At 39.1% G+C, this 19,026-nt stretch overlaps 1 protein-coding gene across 6 annotated transcripts in view; it reads left to right on the plus strand.

The window, feature by feature from the left end:
* TPD52L1 (TPD52 like 1) overlaps window positions 1–19,026 on the plus strand; it is a 104,719-nt gene that overhangs the window by 75,251 nt on the left and 10,442 nt on the right. For 3 of the 6 annotated variants that reach the window (XM_023230717.1, XM_023230719.1, XM_023230720.2), the window contains exons 3-4: window positions 1,821–1,969; window positions 14,725–14,826. In XM_023230717.1, coding sequence (XP_023086485.1) covers window positions 1,821–1,969; window positions 14,725–14,826 — 251 coding nt within the window. Of the gene's footprint in view, window positions 1–1,820; window positions 1,970–14,724; window positions 14,827–17,284; window positions 17,300–18,981; window positions 19,021–19,026 lie in introns of all 6 variants that reach the window. The other 3 variants (XM_023230716.1, XM_023230718.2, XM_023230714.1) reach the window with 2 other exon arrangements.

Consider the following 19,026-nt stretch of genomic DNA (forward strand, 5'->3'; position numbering starts at 1 on the left):
CATTTCTGTCTGTTCACTACTGGGGCTAGTAAAAGACTGGGGGTTTTATTGTATGTTTTGTTTTTGCAAAGGCAGATGCCCTTCTTGAGGTGCTTTCCTAGGAGCTCTGACTCTGGAGATCCAAGGACGCATTTGCAAGAAGACTGACAGGCTGACAGGGTTGGTGTGATGCATCTTGTGGTCCAAAGTAGAGTGACACTTTACATGTAAATGAGCCACAGTTGCTCCTTTTTTAAAAAATTCAGTGAGAAATCACTAAAGTGACAGACTTTTACTACCTCCATGCATGTGGGATACTAAGGGAGTTCTAATGATTCTTTTCTGGCTTAACAAGGAATAGTCATAAAATTTGTTTTCTGTTTTTCAGAAAACAAAGATGTAAATGTAAGCACTGTTACCAAAGCAATATATTATAGAGTATGATAACTAATTAAAATCAAAGACTTTGTGATTTATTCAGATTTATTTTCACAGGATAGAATAGCACTTTCCAAAATTTAAGTACTTTACAGAGCTCTTGTGTTAGAAATTGCATTTGCAAGAGCAATTTTATAGTGCTGAAGAGATCTACTTTTCTGTAGCACAGGGGAAAGAGGAAATATGTCCATACGAAGCCTTGTGCGTGAGTGTTCATAGCAGCTTTATTTGCATTAGCCAAACCTAAATGCTCTTTCAACAGGCAAATAAACAACACACTGTGGTATATCCATACAATGGAATACTACTCTGCAAAAAAAGGGGAAGAACTATCGATAATGCAGCAACATAGATGAATGTAAAATAACTATCTGCAAAGTCAAGCAAAAATGAGTATATATGCTATGATTCAATTTATGTAAAATTCCAGGAAATATCTGCAAACTAAACCCTAGGGAAAGGAGGTAAGTCAGTGGCTATCTGGTGAGAGTGAATTGGGGGAGAGGAAAGAAGAGGGAGGGAGGAATGACAAAAAGCAAGTAAAAGGTGATGAATATATTCACTACTTTGATTGTGATAATGGCTTGATGGGTAGATACATATGTTAGAACTTACGAATTATACATATACACTTTAAATGTCTGCAGCTTATCGTATGACAGTTACAGGTCAACAAAACTATTAAAAAGAAAAATCAACACAAATCACTCCTTTACCTACATCCTCTATTCCCTTGTTCCTCCCTTTCTTAAGGCATTAGCTTGGCAAAACCCCATTGTCTGCCAATTCCATTCCTGCACCAATGCAACTGTGTGTGGTTGGCAAAAAATAAACTACACTGAGGCCAGGCATGGTGGCTCACGTCTGTAATCCTAAAACTTTCGGAAGCCAAGACAAGAGAATCCCTTGAGGCCAAGAGTTTGAGACCAGCCTGGTCAACATAGTGAGACCCTGTCTCTTTAAAATAAATAAATAAAGTGACGCTTGAGAAGAAGTTATATAAAATAAGAGTACAGTAGAAAACCAATTTTTGTTCAAAAATTATGTCTATATACAACTTATAGAAAGAACATGTGGAAGTTTAGAAACCAAAACATAAGCAGTGACTATTTCCTAGTAGGATACAGGTGATTTTTATTTTCTTGTTTATGTTTTTCTGTACAATCTGACTTTTTTTTTTTAAACGAGCAGCATTGATTACTTCTATAATCATTAAAATGAAAAATTCTGTTTCTACTTTGAGATATTAGACTATCATCTGTAGGGAGTGTGTTTGGCAAACCCACACGTGGGGTTGTATAAACAGGAGGGTCAGAGGCTGCTTTGGAACACCCAGAGCTTCTGTAAGTATCCTTTTTTGCTGGTCTGACATTTTTCCCCACCATTTCCCCTCCACCTTATAGCTAGAAGACGAAATTACAACACTACGACAAGTTTTGTCAGCGAAAGAAAGGCATCTAGTTGAGATAAAACAAAAACTCGGCATGAACCTGATGAATGAATTAAAACAGAACTTCAGCAAAAGCTGGCATGACATGCAGACTACCACTGCGTAAGTATCATATGAACAGTGTTTTATTAACTCAGCCTGCTGGCTCCTCACTCTGTTGTGTTTTGTTTCATTTTTCCTACAACGCTGATTTGGTGCATGAAGCTAGGGAAAAAACAATACTTTCTCTAAAAGCAAAGCAAAGAAATGTGAATAATCATTAAGTATGTTGCATGTGAAGCAGATTCTATGAAGTAGCTTCATGAAATAAAACTTTATTCACTGAGACTCTATTTTCACTCAGACTACTTTCATTAGGTTTTATTGTTTGAATGTTTTTCTCTTTATATTTTTAAACATTTGTCAAATATATATTTTTTAAACTTCCTCTCATAAAAACTATAAATGAGAAGGTGTTTTCTCATTTATAGTTGTGTGTCTCAGCACACTTGACACTCATTACGTATGTCCTCCAAAACTAGAAGGTGTGTCTCAGCACACTTGATACTCATTACGTATGTCTTCCAAAACTAGTTGGCAGTTTCAATACTGACTTGTTGGCAATTGATTTACAAAGAAAACCTTGTACTTCTCGTCTTTTGTTTTGCACTTTTCATTCTCACTATTCTAGGGAGTATTTAGAGTTGGGTTTAGACCAGTAGAAATGGTTTTGGCCCTGTAATCCCAGCACTTTGGGAAGCTGAGGTGAGTGGATCACGAGATCAGGAGAGCAAGACCATCCTGGCCCACATGGTGAAACCCTGCCTCTACTAAAAAATACAAAAAATAGCTGGATGTGATGGAACGCCCCTGTAAATCCCAGCTACTCGGGAGGCTGAGGCAGGCGAATCGCTTGAACCTAGGAGGCAGAGGTTGCAATGAGCCGAGATGGCACCACTGCACTCCACCCTGGCGACAGAGGAAGACTCTGTCTCAAAAGAAAAAAAAAAGAAGAAATGGATTTTGCTTTGCCATTATCATCCTGTCTTGTGTTAGGCAAGGTACAGAATAATCTCGATTATTCTACAATCACACTTTTTTTATTATTCTTAAGTTGCATGAAACATTTAATGATGATGGTACTTTTCTAATGTTGCGAAGTATTTTACCTGCCAGGGGTCTTGTACCAAAGAGGAGTACTCCACATATGTGATGTAATTTTTCTTCTTTTTGTGTATTGGGGGTTAGGGGCTGGTGAGGAAATCACAGAGGCTTTATCCCTAGCCCTAACTTTAGTCCCAAATTTCACCATTAAGAAATTGTCTTCGGGTTATGCATTTTCTTCTCTACTATCACACTTTGGAAGGTAAAGATATTGCATTCCTAATAACTAAGTTGGAGTCCATTTTTCTCTCTTTCTCCTAGGCATAGAGAGACCTGATGGTAGGAAGAGGTACCAATGATTGACAGCAATTATTTCAGTTTTGCCAGCAGCCAACTTTGCCTGCTGGTTCCTAAGAACTAAAGTGTAAGACTTTTTGCTCCTATGTGAAGATGTCCTTTGTATGAGGAATTGGGCCTAAAACGAGCATGACGTCTCCCCAACTTCCTTAGTTTCCATAAGAATGAGAATGTTTCTCTCCCTCTAAGTATGGCCTAGCAGTCCTACTGGGCTCTATGCTTGTGCACCCTAAGGACTCAACCAGATAGGTTCAGGGCACAGCCCAGAGTCAGGCAGGATGGAGCCAGGGAGCTTGTCAGTTTATCTCCAGAAGTTAACCAACCTTCCCCAACCTAATGATGACAATTACGGGAAAAAATAAGAAATCACGCATTGATGTGCAGCAACTTAAAAGATAAATTGCAACACCGTATGAACAAGCTCCTGAAAGGATAACAGGATTTTAGACATTAAATTAAATAAGTTTATCTGTCAGTAGTTTCGCACTCTGGCCTAAGGGCTTCATATTACATTGGTCTGAACTTCCCTGTGGGGTATAAGTACCAGGAAGACCTTCCTGCATGGCCTTCCTAATCACATTGCACAGGTAAACTACCCAAATGGAAGGCGGGGCAATGCTGGCAGTTCTGTTGCTGAAGGAAAGAGGTGCCTGGCAGGGAGGTGGGAATGTCTGAGCAGAGGCAGTGTCAAGTTTGTGCAAAGTCTGCTAGGGGAAGGCAGGGGAGAGACTCATATTCCCTCCTGGGACTGGAAATAGAGCTGGCAAGTTCAAGGAAGGTTTCTAGCCTCTTCCCACAGGGGATAATGTCTACTTAGTGTTTTTCCATGTTTGAAAAACTAATAGGTTTTATAGCCAGGTAGTCTACTTAATGTAAAGCATTTTGTTGGATGAATAGCCCAGATGTATTCCCTGGGGTTATGGAGTTTAGAGTCTAGTTAGGAAGACAGAGTTTGAGTTTTGTTGTTGTTGTTGTTGTTTGTTTATTTGACAAAATCATTGGCACGGGAGATAGAAAGGATTTGGAGAACAGATCAACAGTGGTTTGCAGGTGGATGATGAAGGAAATAGGACCAAGTGTGATGTCTAGGCCTTTGACTTGGGCTACTGAGTGTTGGAACTGTTTACGAGCATTGTGGTTAGGCTCATTGTTGCTTGGGTTGAAATCTAGGCCTTGCTGCATTCATGAAGTGAGATCATCTTAATACCGATCCCATAGGTAGTGAAGATTCAGTAAGTTAATGTTTGTGAAGCCTGCAGGAGAGCATCTGACTCTTTGCAGGCATGCAGTGATTATTTGCTGCTGTGAGAAAGATTGAGAAACAAGTCTGGAGGAGAGGCCCAATAATTCGTTTTGGCCCCATAGAGTCTGAAATGCCCGATAGATAAACAGATTTATAGACTGAGAGGACAACTCAGTGGAAAAGTTTAACGCAGATATGGACATTTGGGACTCATCTGCATATAGATAATATCGAAAACTAGATGACTAGATGAGATTTCCTTGGGGATTACTTAATAAATACAAATGGTCATGAACTCACTAAACTTTAGGAGTGAAGTGAACTTCCCTTTGTAGGGAAGAACCAATCCCCGTCTTTAGGAGGAGGCATAAGTCTATCAACCTTATAATTTGGAGAAAGGGTTTGTCTCCAACCTTTTCTTCTTGGTTGCTGGGGGAAGGTAGCAGATCTTAATCACATATTTGGAGGAGCGATAAAATCTGTATCCTTCTGAATTAATTACACCCCTGCTCTTAGTGCTGTTCATGATACCCATTCCAGGACAAAATCTACACCTCATGTGATGAAAAATTTGACGTGAAGAAATGATGAGCTATGATCAGGTTAGGTTGGGTAGAATTAGATTTCAAAGCACTAAAAAAAATTTTAGCTGTCAGAGGATGTGTGTGATTCCCAGAAGCAATACTTTGCATACTGATTAAGCAATCATGACCTATTTAGTTTGATTTATAATGAAAAGAAAATCTATGGTATGTTAATGAAACATCTTGGCATATTTCAGTCTGCAGTAAGATTCAAACCGAAATAGGCCTTGATAAGTAGGAATAATTACAGAGCAGACTGAAATTATCTCCTTTACAGAAAGATTCCAGGAATACAGGAACAGGTCAAGGGATCATCGGTATCCAGGGTTTCTTGTTGCTGTCGTTCTTGTCATAGATTTTACTTGCCTAGATATGTGTCTAAGAACATACAAAAAAGTCCTCCCCATTTTTTGGTTTTCTGCTGCCTTTTTATGTTGTCATTAGACTTCAAGAAGACATGGAAGAGGTGGGCGACTTTGGGGTAAAGGAGGAGAAATGCAATCTCTTCTGTAGGCAGAAGTAGAATCAGAAAATGCAACTTTATGGTGGGCTATTCAAAGCAGTGGGCTTCATTTATTCAACAAGTGTTCTGCTTTCTAACCCATGAAATTCCCCCACTAATAAACCCCTCTGAATTGTGCCACAATCTAAATGGTAAGTCGACAGAGGGCAGAGGTTTTGGAAAGGAATTTAAACTATTCTATCTTTTTGAAAGCTTAATAACTTTATCTTATATAAAGAGGACTAAAAGCCTCACATTCAGCATTTTAAAAATGCACAGTGCTCAAAAATTGAAGGTTAGTTTATGATTTATTTACTCTTTGATTTTGCGCTTCTAAGACTTCCAGGCCATTATGGTCAAGAATTCTTATTATCTCTTTTTATGAGGGAGCCTGGTTGTAGCACTATTGAGTTCAGGAGTGCCAGTGAAGATTAAAGACCTAATTTTAAAAGATGTACATGCCCAATCTCTCACATGGTTGTTCATTCTTTTTACCTTCAGGCTTTCATCTTATTACACAAGGCAGGAAGTAGATTCTTTTTTTCTAGATTCAAGTAGTAAATTTATGTTCTGATAACATATTTAGGGACCCTTTGGAATAAAATAATCCTAAATGAATTGTTTTGTATCTTTGGTGAAATGTGCATATTCAACCATTAAAGGAATACTCTCTTTTAAATCTCATAAGAGGAAATATATTCGTGGTATAAAATACCTTCTTCTAAAAAGATGAACTTTTTATTTCTTCTAGTTGTATGTAGAAAAATGCTTTAAGTCAAAACAATTTAGAAAACAACATGCTTTCTCCTCTTGATTATTAACACCGATGTTCAAATTAGTAAAACATGTCAAGTGGATTTTGCATGAAAAGTCAACAGAATGCTTTTTATTTGGCTTGCAGAGACCCTTACCTCACACTACTGAAGATCCCCGGTTGGTGTGCTGGCCAAACAGCCAACCTGTCCTTGCCAATAAATGCTATCCATTTCAGCTAAATTGAGTCTCTGAAAAGTAAAGCCCGCTTTCCTGTTGACTTTCTTTGAAAAACAGGAAGTTTATGTGTACTCAAAACCAAACATCTCTCAGTAAACAGTCTTAAATGATTTAATGCATATGAGGTGCTCTATAAACATTAGCTGCCATTGCTTTCAAAAACATGAGCTGCTATTGCCACTGCTGCCAAAGAAAGGCAAATGTTTAACTATGAAAGTAATGGCAGCTAATGTTCAGCCCTAGACCAGATTTGACCCTTTCAGAAGTGCAGGTCCCTACAGCGGTGTTGTTTGCTGGAATGGCTTTAGAACACATAAGGGCAAATTTCTCTTCACTCATCTGAAAGCTTCAGTTGTTCTCTTGAGTTAGAAGCTTCACATTGGAAACTCCTGATTCTGCTCCTGTAGCTGAAGTGAGGACAGGCACACAACACAGACTTGAAGCATATACTTTCAATGTTTCTGCCACCTAATGCACAACTGACAGCAACTCAAAGATACCTTACACATTCATGCTTTTACTTAAGGAAAACGTATTGTTCTTCTGCTTTATGAACTGTGTAAGTCAGCAATGGTGAACCTATATTTAGCTTAAAGTAAGAGAGCTAGCAATCTGAAATGCTAAATACTATTTGTATTTAAATTACAAGATTGTCAAGTCAATCAGGGTATTAGTATTTAAGTTGTTTTTCATTATTTGAATATTATAGCACATACTTCTATATGATAGGGTTGAAAAACAATCTTAAGTATTAAAAATGTGCCACATTCCATGGCATAATAAAATGCAATACATCATCGAGTGCTGTGGCTCACACCTATAATCCTAGCCCTTCAGAAGGCCAAGGTGAGAGAATTGCTTGAGCTCACAAGTTCAAGATCAGCCTGGGCAGCATGGTGAAACCCTGTCTTTATAAAAAATGCAAAAAATTATCCAGGTATAGTGGCATGTGCCTGTAGTCCCAGCTACTTAGGGGGCTGAAGTGGGAGGATTGCTTAAGCCCAGGAGATGGAGGCTGCAGTGAGCCGTGTTCACACCACTGCACTACAGCCTAGGTGACCAAGTGATACCCTGTCTACAAAAAAATAAAATAAAATAATAAGAATAAGAATAAAGCACCAACTTCTTTGGGCTGATAGGAGGGTTTTTTTTTTTCCCCCAAAACTCAGACTCCTAGCTTCTGGATGGGGATCTACATTACTCAGGCAATTTTAAGATCCAAGTTCAATCAGGATGCAGCATAACGTTACAGGGCCTATGCAATACATAACTCCTGAGGCACTATTTGCTTAGATCAGGCATGTCCAATATCTGGGCTTCCTTGGGTCGCACATAAAATACACTAAGGATAGCTGATGAACTAAAAAGAAAAAAAGTTGCAAAAAAAACCAAAAAATCCCATAATGATTTAAGAAAGTTTATGAATTTGTGTTGGGCTGCATTCAAAGCTGTCCTGGGCCACATGCGACCTACAGGCCACAGGTTGGACAAGCTTGGCTTAGGCTATAGTGTGAGTGGTGCTCCTTGGTACTTGTAAGTCTTGGAGCCCAATGGCCTATTTCTCTTGGGGTCTCTGGTTACCGTGTTCTTGGAAATCATTTCCCTACATATAACCCTTTCTCACTGTTTATTACCCTTTTGAAATTTCTTTCAATTGTTGATTTCCAAGTAATGTGTATAAAATAGCAACTAACTGTTTTCAAGAAATGTGATGGTTAGCTGGGCTCAGTGGTGCTTGCCTCTAATCCCACCAGCTGGGGAGGCTGAGGAAGAAGGATTTCCAGAGTCTAGGAATTTGAGGTCAGCTTGGATAACATAGTGAGATCCCAAGTCTATACATATATATAAAAGGAATATGATGTTTAGCTTACGGAAGAGGTGTAAAAATGTGGGGAAAAAAATGTGCATTTTAGCATTCTTGAAGTGCAATATTGCTTCTCTCTCTGAACACTGGTGCTATAGAAAGCTAATCCAACTCACCTTTAAATGTCTATCATCTTCAAGGCAACAAGATATTTTAATGGACAGCACCCTGGACTAGGCCCTAGACTAGGCCCTAGACTTACCTGTGTCACTAAGAGTCACATAACTCTTTTGGACCTCAGTTTCATCATCTGTAATCTGAAGGAATTTGGCTCCAATGCCCTTCAGATTTAACATTAAATAATTATTGGAAATAAGGAGTCCTAAAATCTTTAACACTGCATTAAACTACCTGTATAGCTGAATTTTAACTATAAAATTTCACATAGAAATAGAATTGCATTTTTCATGATGGGGACATAAATAATATTAATCCACACTAAAGTAATCGGATCACTGCACAGGCTCACCTCCCATTTTGCCATAGAAACGTGTTTAAAACACAACGTAGCTATCACCTATTTTCAATATATACTTCTCTCTAGCTGGCTATATTTAAATTATGCATTAAATTCAGATTGTCACACACACAGAAAAAAGTGTTTTAAAAATCATATCTTAATTCAAAACATTCTCAAATATATAAAGTTAAACTACATGGAAAAGCTTAAAAGAAAATTAAATGTTGGGTCTAATTGTAAGAACTATTGAAGAAATGTGGAACCAACACAAGAATGAATCCTCTAACTAGCAGCCAGTCCCAACTTCATGCAAAAGCCACAGATATTGCAGACTATTTACTTTCCCCTTGAGTCACCTTTCAGGCCACACAGAGTCAGTGGCAGGTGGTTGCTCAATAGACTTTCTTCTTTTCCTCCACCCTTCCCTGGTTTCCTTTTTACCCTTATCACTCCCTTCTCCCTAGGGCTCAGTCCATTTTGTAGGCACCAAGTGGCCAAGGCCCCAGGGACCTCTGGCCTTGATTGGACAGAAAGAGGTTGCTTTTAGAGTCTTCCCAAGGGTGCAGGCTTAAATCTTTTTAATTCTTCAAAATGGGACATTTAAAATATAGCACAACCCTTTTCGTGCCATATTTTATGGCATCACAAAGCTGAACAGCTAGAGCAGAGGCCCTAAGGTAGGAGGTCTTGATTTTAGATAACCTGATGACTGTGTGCCTAGGTGATGATCTTTTTGTGAATAATTTCACAGGAGTTCTTTGAGCTTCTTGTATTTGGTTGTCTAGATCTCTAGCAAGGCCAGGGAAGTTTTCCCCAATTATTTCTTCAAATACGTTTTCCAAACTAAAATTTTTCTTCTTCCTCAGAAACAGCAGTTATTCTTAGGTTTGGCCATTTAACATAATCCCAAATTTCTTAGAGGCTTTGTTCATTTTTTTTTCTTTGTCTTTGTTGGATTGTGTTAATTTGAAAGCCTTGTCTTTGACCTCTGAAGTTCCTTTTTCTACTTGTTCTAGTCTATTGTTGAAACTTTCCACTGCATTTTTTATTTCCCTAAGCAAATCTTTCATTTCTGGAAGTTATGATTGTTTTTTCCTTATGAAAAATTTTTTATGGATGTCCTGTATTTTTTTTTTGTTTGTTTCTTTAAATTAGTTTTCAGCCAACTTACCTGTCTCTGGTATGTCCTTGAGTAGCACAGTAATCAGCCTTCTGAATTCTTTATGTGGCAATTCAGAAATTTCTTCTTGGTTTGGATCCATTCCTTGGGAGATAGTGTGACCTTTCATGGGTGTTATAGAACCCTGGTTTGTTATATTACTAGAATTACTTTTCTAGTTTCTTCTCATTTGGATAGGCTATTTCTTAAAATTGTTCTTGAATTTATTTTTGCTTGAATTTTTTTTTAAACTTAAATTTATTTTTTCCCTCTTAAGGATTAGACTTTAATGTTAATTGTAGCCTAATTTAATTCTTGGTGCTTATAGGGGTGAAGACTCTGTATGAGATCCTCAGTTACAGAAAGTTTTTTTGTGAGCTGGCTTTTCCTTATGCTGTTTGTAGTCGTTACATTCTTGGTGTGTGGGCGAGTTCACTGCCTCTTATGGAGTTGGAATGGCAGGTATCTCTTCAAGCTTATCTCGTTCTCTCGTGGTGTACCCTTTATTTATTTATTTAACTTTTTTTCCCACTGTTATTTACTGAGTTTTTTTTAACTTTTTTTCCCACTGTTATTTACTGAGTTGATGATTCAGGCTTTAGGCCACTAGGAGAGGTATCCCTGGTTAGGCACTGGTTGTGGCTAAGGCAGGTGGGTAGATGTAATACCTCATGGTGGACTGAGGTCCCAGCCTTGATGCAGGTGGCTGGAGGAGCTCTCAATTAGATGTGCTGAGGTTTTATCAGGGTGAAGAGTGGGAGCTACCTCAGCTCTCCTACCAGGTCAGCAGGAAAGCTACTCACCTCATAGCCTCATTCCTGTCCCAGTGTTCTGGCTATTCAGATCAGACAGGCACCTCTTTTCATCTATGGAAATGTTGATGTTCAAAGTAGAGAGGAATTGTGACGTTGCCTCTCATGCAGGCCTGAATCTGGGGTGTGTTCCTCCTGTGGGGTTGCACTCACCCTGGATTGTTCCAGAAAGGCTGTCTATAGGTGCCTCCATTCCTCTGGGGAAGTCCAGCTGTGTCTACAGTAGAGTGCCGGGGGGAACAAGGACGCCTTTTTCAACTCCCTACAATCACAGAAGCTGCCTGACACTTGGGGTAGAGGTGCAGACTTTCCCTACTGCGCTCAGCACTGCAATTGTGTCTCTGCTATGAGAACCTTCCCACCAGTGGAAAGATCTGGAACTCAAGGCCTGTTGTTCACATTCTTTTGTTCCATAGGGTGATCCTTCGATGTAGTGCTCACCCCCTTCCCTTAGAAATGGGACATCCTGAGATCTGGGCTGCAGTGATTGTTATTTCTCTTCTTAGTCTAACCACCCAGCAGGACTACCAGGCTCCAGGCTGGTGCTGGCAAATGTCTGCAAAGAGTCCTGTGATATGACCAGTCTTCAGGTCTCCCAGCTGTGGATACCAGTACTTGCTCTGGTGGAGGTGGCAAGGGAGTGAAGTAGACTCTGTGAGAATCCTTGGTTGTAGATAGGTTTAATGTGCCGGCTTTCTCAGATGCTGGTTATGCTAGCAGTGAAGTTGTCATGTGGACAGACTCAGGACCTCTGCTTAGCCAGGATGTTACTTACAGTCAGCAGTATTAGCTATTCTTTTCTTCTTCCTGGGATCAGGGTTATTCTGTCATGAGTTGCAGTAATGGCCTGAGTCGGTCCGCCTCCAGCCAGGAGGTGGTGTTCTCAAGAAGGCACCAGCTGCAGTAGTAACAATGGGATTTAAGCTTGCCCTAAATTGTCCAAGAGAGGTATTCTGGTTTCTCAGGAGATAGGTGAGTCCATAAAGCTCTCAAGAGTTTATGTCTTCTGTGTTCTGCTACCAGGGCAGGTAGAGAAATGCCATCAAGTTGGGGCAGGGATAGACTCCCCTTGGGCGGGTCAGACTCTCCTTGGGTGGGGCTTGCTGCAGCCACTGGTGGGGGGTGGGAGGTGTGGTTCTCAGGCCAATGAGGTTACCTTCCAAAGGGGATTATGGCTGCCTCTGCTGCCTCATATTGTTCATCAGGGAAGTGGCGGATACCTGGTAGCAAAAGGCCTCACCCAGCTCCCACACAGTTGGCGAGGCCAGTCTCACTCCTGCAGCGCTCTGCTAACAGAGCTGAGTTTCCGTCCAGGCAGCCTGCGCACACTGAACTCAGACCTGCCCCAGGCCCCAGGCTTCCCTGCTGAGAAAGCAAGCACAGCTTTCAGGCCGCACCCCTCCCTGTCTGCCCACAGTGTTGGTCGCTCCTGCGCTCCTATCTGCAGCAGTTTCCACTCACCCCCCAGATTCTGCTTAAGAAAGTTCATGCCCCGTGGAAATTATTATAAAATTCAGTTGGAAACTTCTTTCCCGCCATGACCCCTCCCTAATTCCACTGGCTGCCTTCCTTGAGGCGCGCTGTGAGATACAGTTATATACATTCCCTGGGCTCAAGCTAGAGAGACTGGAGTGCCTATAAGGCTTTTCCCATTGCTGCTACTGCTATATTTCGCCCAGATACCTAAATCCATGCCGGCTCTAAGTTAGGTTAAATCCTTCTCCTGTGATCTGGATTTTCAGATTCCCTAGTGGAGATGTGGGTTCAGAGGCAGGTTTTCTCCTCTCACACTCTAGGAACTCAGTTTTTCACCTGTCTCTCAGAATTTGCAGCAGTGTGCCACTCCTTTCAAAGGATCTGTGAATTCTTTTGGTGTCCCTGTTAAGTTCCTGTGGTGCTTCTTGGAGCAAAAGTTCATGAGGCGAGTCTCCACACACTGTTCTGTCTGAGCAAGTGCAAGATGCACGTTAGCTAGCCTGTCTGCCTCCTATCTGCCATCTTCCTCTTGTCTCCTTGATGATATGATTTGATTTCATGTATCAACTGCCTGAAATTCTATGGTTTCATGTAGTCAAAAAATGTTTTTCCAAAATTAAAACCCAAAATCATGTAGCAAAATGTAAAAATGAAATTTAATTTGAATCAGCTGATATTTTTTGGACCTTCACAGAAAAAAATAAATTAAGCAAACTTCCTCAAAGCTGTTCATTTCTTTCATCTTGTCTCATTTGCTGTTTGACCCAGTGCCATCTGGCATCCACATTCCTTGTTCTCCTCACACAGTCCTCTCCAGAGACGCAAATTACCCCCTAGTCACCAGATTCTTCTTTGACCTTATTCCCCTCGGCCTTTTCGTTTTTGATAGGAAATGTCTGTTTAGTATATGAACATTTGGTTTTATGATCTAGTTAATGTATGTCTTTCATACTTCCTAAAAAAACAGGCATTGTGTTAATAAATAACATATAATGCTAACAATATTATAGACAGATTCCATCCTGCTGACAAAAGGAATACCACATTAATAAAGTTATTTCTGTCCTAGGGAAGACCAAGGCACATATTTTAAAACATTCACTAGAGCCTGAGATCATACTTAGGACTGGATGACTTATGGGAGATGGAAGGGGTAGAGGGAAAAGGGCAGTTCCTACACAGCTGATTTCATAGGGTATAATGTTTTCTTACGGTTACCATATGCATGCAAGTAAAACAGGATTTTGGAAGAACTTACCTGGGAGCAGCATAAATCAGAAGAAGACAGCATATGCATTTTAAGATTTGAGTTTTTTTTTTTAATGTGTATAAAAATTTTGCTGATGTACTATTATTCCTCAAGTTATGTACCTTTTATTTCCCACTTTAATAACCAACTCAGAAATTTCAAATTTCTCAGCCCTATAAGTAGCACCATTGTTCTTCTTGTCATGATGCTCACATCCTCAGGACGATCTTTTGTCTTGCTCTGATTTGTCACTTACCATCTCCTGTTGAATCTATCCATTCTATCCCTGTAATCCATCATAAGTCTTTCTTTTCCTAGTGCCACTACTCCCAGTTCAGAGTCACAGGAGGTTGTCCCTTTTGATATCACCCACTCATTCATCTACTATTTATTGAGCTTCTCCTTTATCCCTTTGTCAGAGACTAGGGACACAAAGATGAATGGCTTGCTTGCCCTCAAGTAGTCAAGTCTAGTGTGACATAGGCTTATCAACAAATATTCACAGCACTATATTCCTAAAACTGTTTTGAAAAAAAGTCACTATGTCATCTTCAGATGATGTGCTTTTATTATTCCCAGCTATAAATACTAGAAAAGTAAACTAAATAACTAGCTGTGGTTTGCCTTTTTCTGGGTTTTCTTTTACCCAAATTAACAGTATAAGCTTAGATGTCCCTTCAAAACCTAAACCTGCATTCTCTAATTTCTGTGCCACCTTTGGTGCCTAGAGCTTTCATTGACAAGTGTCTGTTTTAGAACTAATACACTTGAAGAACAACATTCTGCTTTGTGGGCAGTTCCGTTATTTGTCATGAAAGACCTGCACATTCAGATCTGTATTTGTATTTGTATCTGTATATGCTTCCTAAATTCAGATTTAATGGTCTGACTTTCCTTCTGATGAACAGCAGCCAACCTGTCATCCCCAGACAATGAATGGAAACAGTTGGTTCTGTGGATCTTCTTCCTAAATCTATTGAGGAAAGAACGTTTTCAAAGTAAGGAGTGAGAAGGAAGATGAATTGTTTATGAGAGATCATGATATAAAAACCATGTTGTTCTGTTTTACTTCTAGCTACAAGAAAACACATGAAACCCTGAGTCACGCAGGGCAGAAGGCAACTGCAGCTTTCAGCAACGTTGGAACGGCCATCAGCAAGAAGTTTGGAGACATGAGGTACTGTGGGAAAATGCCATGGGAACAGTGCTAAGCCCTTGGCTTTCCATTTGAAGGGAGCACTAGCTATTAGCTGGTCATCTCAACATATGTATTTTTTTATTATAATGGATAAAAATGTTGAGACTCTGTCTCAAAAAATTAAAAAAAGGAAAAGCTTTGACACTGAGAGGCAAATATCTATCTTTACATTTATAGATATATCTTTATAAATTATATTATTAAATTTTATTTACTTCAAAAATTGCTGGACTGTCCACAATATTCATTCACTATTTTAACAATTAGGCATTCACAAGGACACGTGCATGAATCTGAGTACATTGTTTTATCTTCATTTTTACTAATGCCACAATAATAAAAAGTAATTGAAATTCTTCAGAAGCAGGTGTGATAAACAGGTAAACCTTCTGGATTATTAATTACCCCTAATTTTATTACAGATAAAATTTGTAATAATTTTAATGGCATTATAACATTTATCTAAACAAAATTAAATAATCCTTTAAAATAGGAAACACTCTATAACCTGTTATACCCAAGAAAACATATTTTCCCGTGTTTATAAAACTGGTTCTCTTCATACTGTGTTGAAATCTTTCACTTGAACCCTGGGAACTCCAGCATGATGCTACTAACTAGAATAGAGCCTCTGCATCTTTAGGAGACCTTACAAACACCTCTGAAGCTTGTTTAAAATACGTATTCTGAGGTTGTACCTCTCAGAGGTTGTGCTCAGTAAGTCTGGGGTGGAGTCTAGGAATCTGCATTTATAACAAGCTTCCGAATAATCTGACTTCAGAGGGTCAATTTATGAGGAAGACAGACATAACTTAGTTCACCTGTACGTGGGTTCTCACTAATAAAATGGAGATAAGAATAACAATGTCATCGGACTATTACAAAAGTAGCAGAAGAAACCCTGACATGTATTGTGCACTCAAAAAATAGCAGTTTTTTATCTTTAAGTGACCAGCTTGGTTACAAGATGGTAAAAATTAGAGAGAGGACATTAACAGGAGCCCACTGTATTTCATAAATTGTTTTTCCCAACAGTGAAGAATGAAGCATATGCAATATGTTGACATTCATATTCAAACACTAAGTGGGTATAATGTCAAGACTGTATTGACTGCCTTTCCTCCTGTTTCAATGTGGCTTTGTTTAGTGTAGTGGATGGCCTATTTTCCAGGACTTCCAAACCTTCCATTTGTTATTACCCCATGTAAAGGATACAAAATTTTCATTATACACTGTGGCTAAAAATATTGGAAAATATAGTCTATGTTGCTAATCAAATACAATCCTGAAATATTTTGAAGAGTTTGAAAATTTCAGAGCTTTATTTTCATAATATTTTATGTGTAGATTTCTCTCAAACTATATCTAACACTTGTATATAAATGAGAATAACTCTCTGTGAAAGCAACAAGTTTTACAAAGATTTTTACTTTTAAATTATGCCAAAACAAGCAATATACATAAAAGTCATTTTAAAAGTGTTTAAGTGTAAAAAAAGTGTTTAAAAGTGTTTAAAGGGCTTTTAATTTAATTAAAAGCCCTTAAATGAGAAAAATTAGTAAGCTTTGATTTTTTGTTCAAAAACTAATGTGCCAATTTGTAAATATGGGGGATATGTTAAAATTTGGTCACAGACCTTTTATTTTAAACTTCTTTTTGGTTAAAAGTGTCATATTAGTCTACATTTTTATTAGTTATAACATTTTTATGCATTCTGATAACAAATTTCTGAATTTATTCAAAAACATCACCAGCAAAATTCAGATACCTTGGAAGAAAAACAGCACCTCTCAGTTTTTCTTTAAAATTACTCCAAATTAATATTTACAGATTTTGTAAAACCTAGAATTTGGGCCTTTTAATAGCTGGAAAAAAAAAAGCATTATGTTAGGATTTAATTTGTATGTTTTGTAAAAATTAGTTGTCTTTTTCTGGGCTAAGTAAGATTCTCATTTTAACCTGATTGTCATGGAATTTTCCACTCCCTTTCTCCATCCATAAAGTAACATTGTTAATACCCACTTAACCAAAATGTTTCCTGTAAAGTTAAAATGAGGTCACACTTAGGAAAGTACTCCGAAGAAATCCAAGTGGTTGGAATCATTTTTCTAATAACATTGGCATCTTCTGGGAACTTCTCAATTAATTTGTTCAAACTGTGATCCAGTGGGGACAAAATGGTTGGAGAAGGCATGTCATTTTATTACAGTCCAATCAATGTTATATACGTATAGGAATAACAGTTAGAAGCAAAACCTGAGTTGGTAAAATGATTTGTCAGAGGCATTAAAAAGTGTAATCAAGAGCGGTAAATGAAGCTACCCCGTCTCTGCCCTGGGGCCCTTGAAAGGGGACCACCAAGGGCAGTGTGGTGTTTCCCCGCCTACTGTTTGCTAACTCTGCTCCTGCTCTTCTCTCCTGTGCTTCCGGGCTGCAGGTCTCACTCCATCGGGTAAGCGCCACGGGGCTGCGTGTGGGGCTCTGCCCACTGCCTTGCTGCTTCCTTGCTTCCCAGGGCTCCCTGTTTCTCTCACACTGTGCCTGAACCAACAAAACTACACTCTGTTTTCCAGAGAGTGTCCGTGACCAGGAGGATAGTTTATAGGGCACTTAATACATTTGAACTTATTGGAGTACGTCTGTATCTCATTTCTGAATCATTTACACCATTTCACTAGCTGAACAATCTCTCAGGAGTCTCTTTCTCTGCACCATTTCTTCCGGTGTTGACAGAGGTCCATAGAATTAAAAGAAGAAGAAGAAAAAACAAAGTGGAGATTGAAAGTTATATGTGTTTTCTAAAGCTTCTAGAAAGTAAAGTTGAGAAACAAAAACAGATTTTCTGTAGATTGTCATGTTTCTGTGAATTTCTTGTACCCGTAATTTGTGTTGATGTTTCACCTCCAACTTTCTGTGCCTTCTGAAGTTGAAGGGAAGAAAGGTTACTGGAAAAGCACCTATGAAGAAATTTGCAATTGTTAGTCCCAAGTCCCTGAACTAAGCCTTCTTTTAGCTGGAATCTTATTATATACTTTTTAAAAAAAATTTTTTCCTAAGAAAGTGGTCTATGTTTACAGAGATACACCAATTGGTATTGCAGATTAGGCTCTTTTAGTGATGCATTTTAAGTGTAATTTCTGAGGAAATATCTGCCTAATAGTTTCTAAATCGAGTGTCTAGGGTAAGACCGTAAGTATCCCATGAATTTCTTTGTCCTTTTCTTTCTGTGTTCTAGCAAAGTGCTAACCATACTAATGCCCTCAGTGGATATTATCAGGGAAGGGTGACAGATTTGGTCCCTGAACTACTAGCTTCTTGAGAGAAGAGAAAGCAGGGATGCTGTTGAAAAGTGTGAGGTGGGATCCAGCACTAGGCCAGGAAAATGGACCCATTGTACTCCTCACCCTACCCAGGCTGATTTCTGAGTGGAACTCAAAAGAAAGTAACAGGCAGTCAACCAGAGGGAAGATGAATCAGCTACTAGGATTAATAGGATGAGAAGTCTAAATCTCTTAAAATTCTCAGGAATGTTTGTATTTGCACCAGATGTTCTTGACAATCATCTGGTACAAATCAATCATCCTGACAATCAAACCAGAATGGATGCAGAAGTCCCTGCCCTCACATTGGCCTATGAGAACTGTGTTTGCCTGGCATGTGCTTCCTTGAAAGTCTTATGTTAACTTCTTGCTTTCCTCTGGCCAGTTTCTCTGCCATGGAATGATTAGCTTCTACCTGCCTGGCTCTATTTCCTGGGTACTGCCTTTTGCTCCTTACTGTCTTCCTGAGCAGAAGGGAGTAGAGACCTAGGCTGGGCCTGGAGAAGATGCCCATGGGCTACTGGGCTCACCTGGGAGAAACCAGACATTCTCAGATTTCCTGGCAAAAGGAGGCTGCAGAAAGTAAAATAATATGCAACTGTGGATCTACCATCTACTTTTCATTTATACCCTTGAAAGCTGACTATGCCTATTATACCCAACAAAAACAAATATCATCTTGGTTGGATGGGCAGGGAATATTTCAGATATTTGGAATTGCTGTTTTAGAACTACAAATAGGGAGTTTTTCATGTACTTATGTGTGCTCTCTTCTTTTTTCTTTTTTCCCCTTTAATCTGCTTTTGCTCTGAAGCTACTCCATTCGCCATTCCATAAGTATGCCTGCTATGAGGTAATG

The sequence above is a fragment of the Piliocolobus tephrosceles genome, chromosome 5 (assembly GCF_002776525.5).
Source record: "Piliocolobus tephrosceles isolate RC106 chromosome 5, ASM277652v3, whole genome shotgun sequence".
Lineage (NCBI taxonomy): Eukaryota > Metazoa > Chordata > Mammalia > Primates > Cercopithecidae > Piliocolobus > Piliocolobus tephrosceles.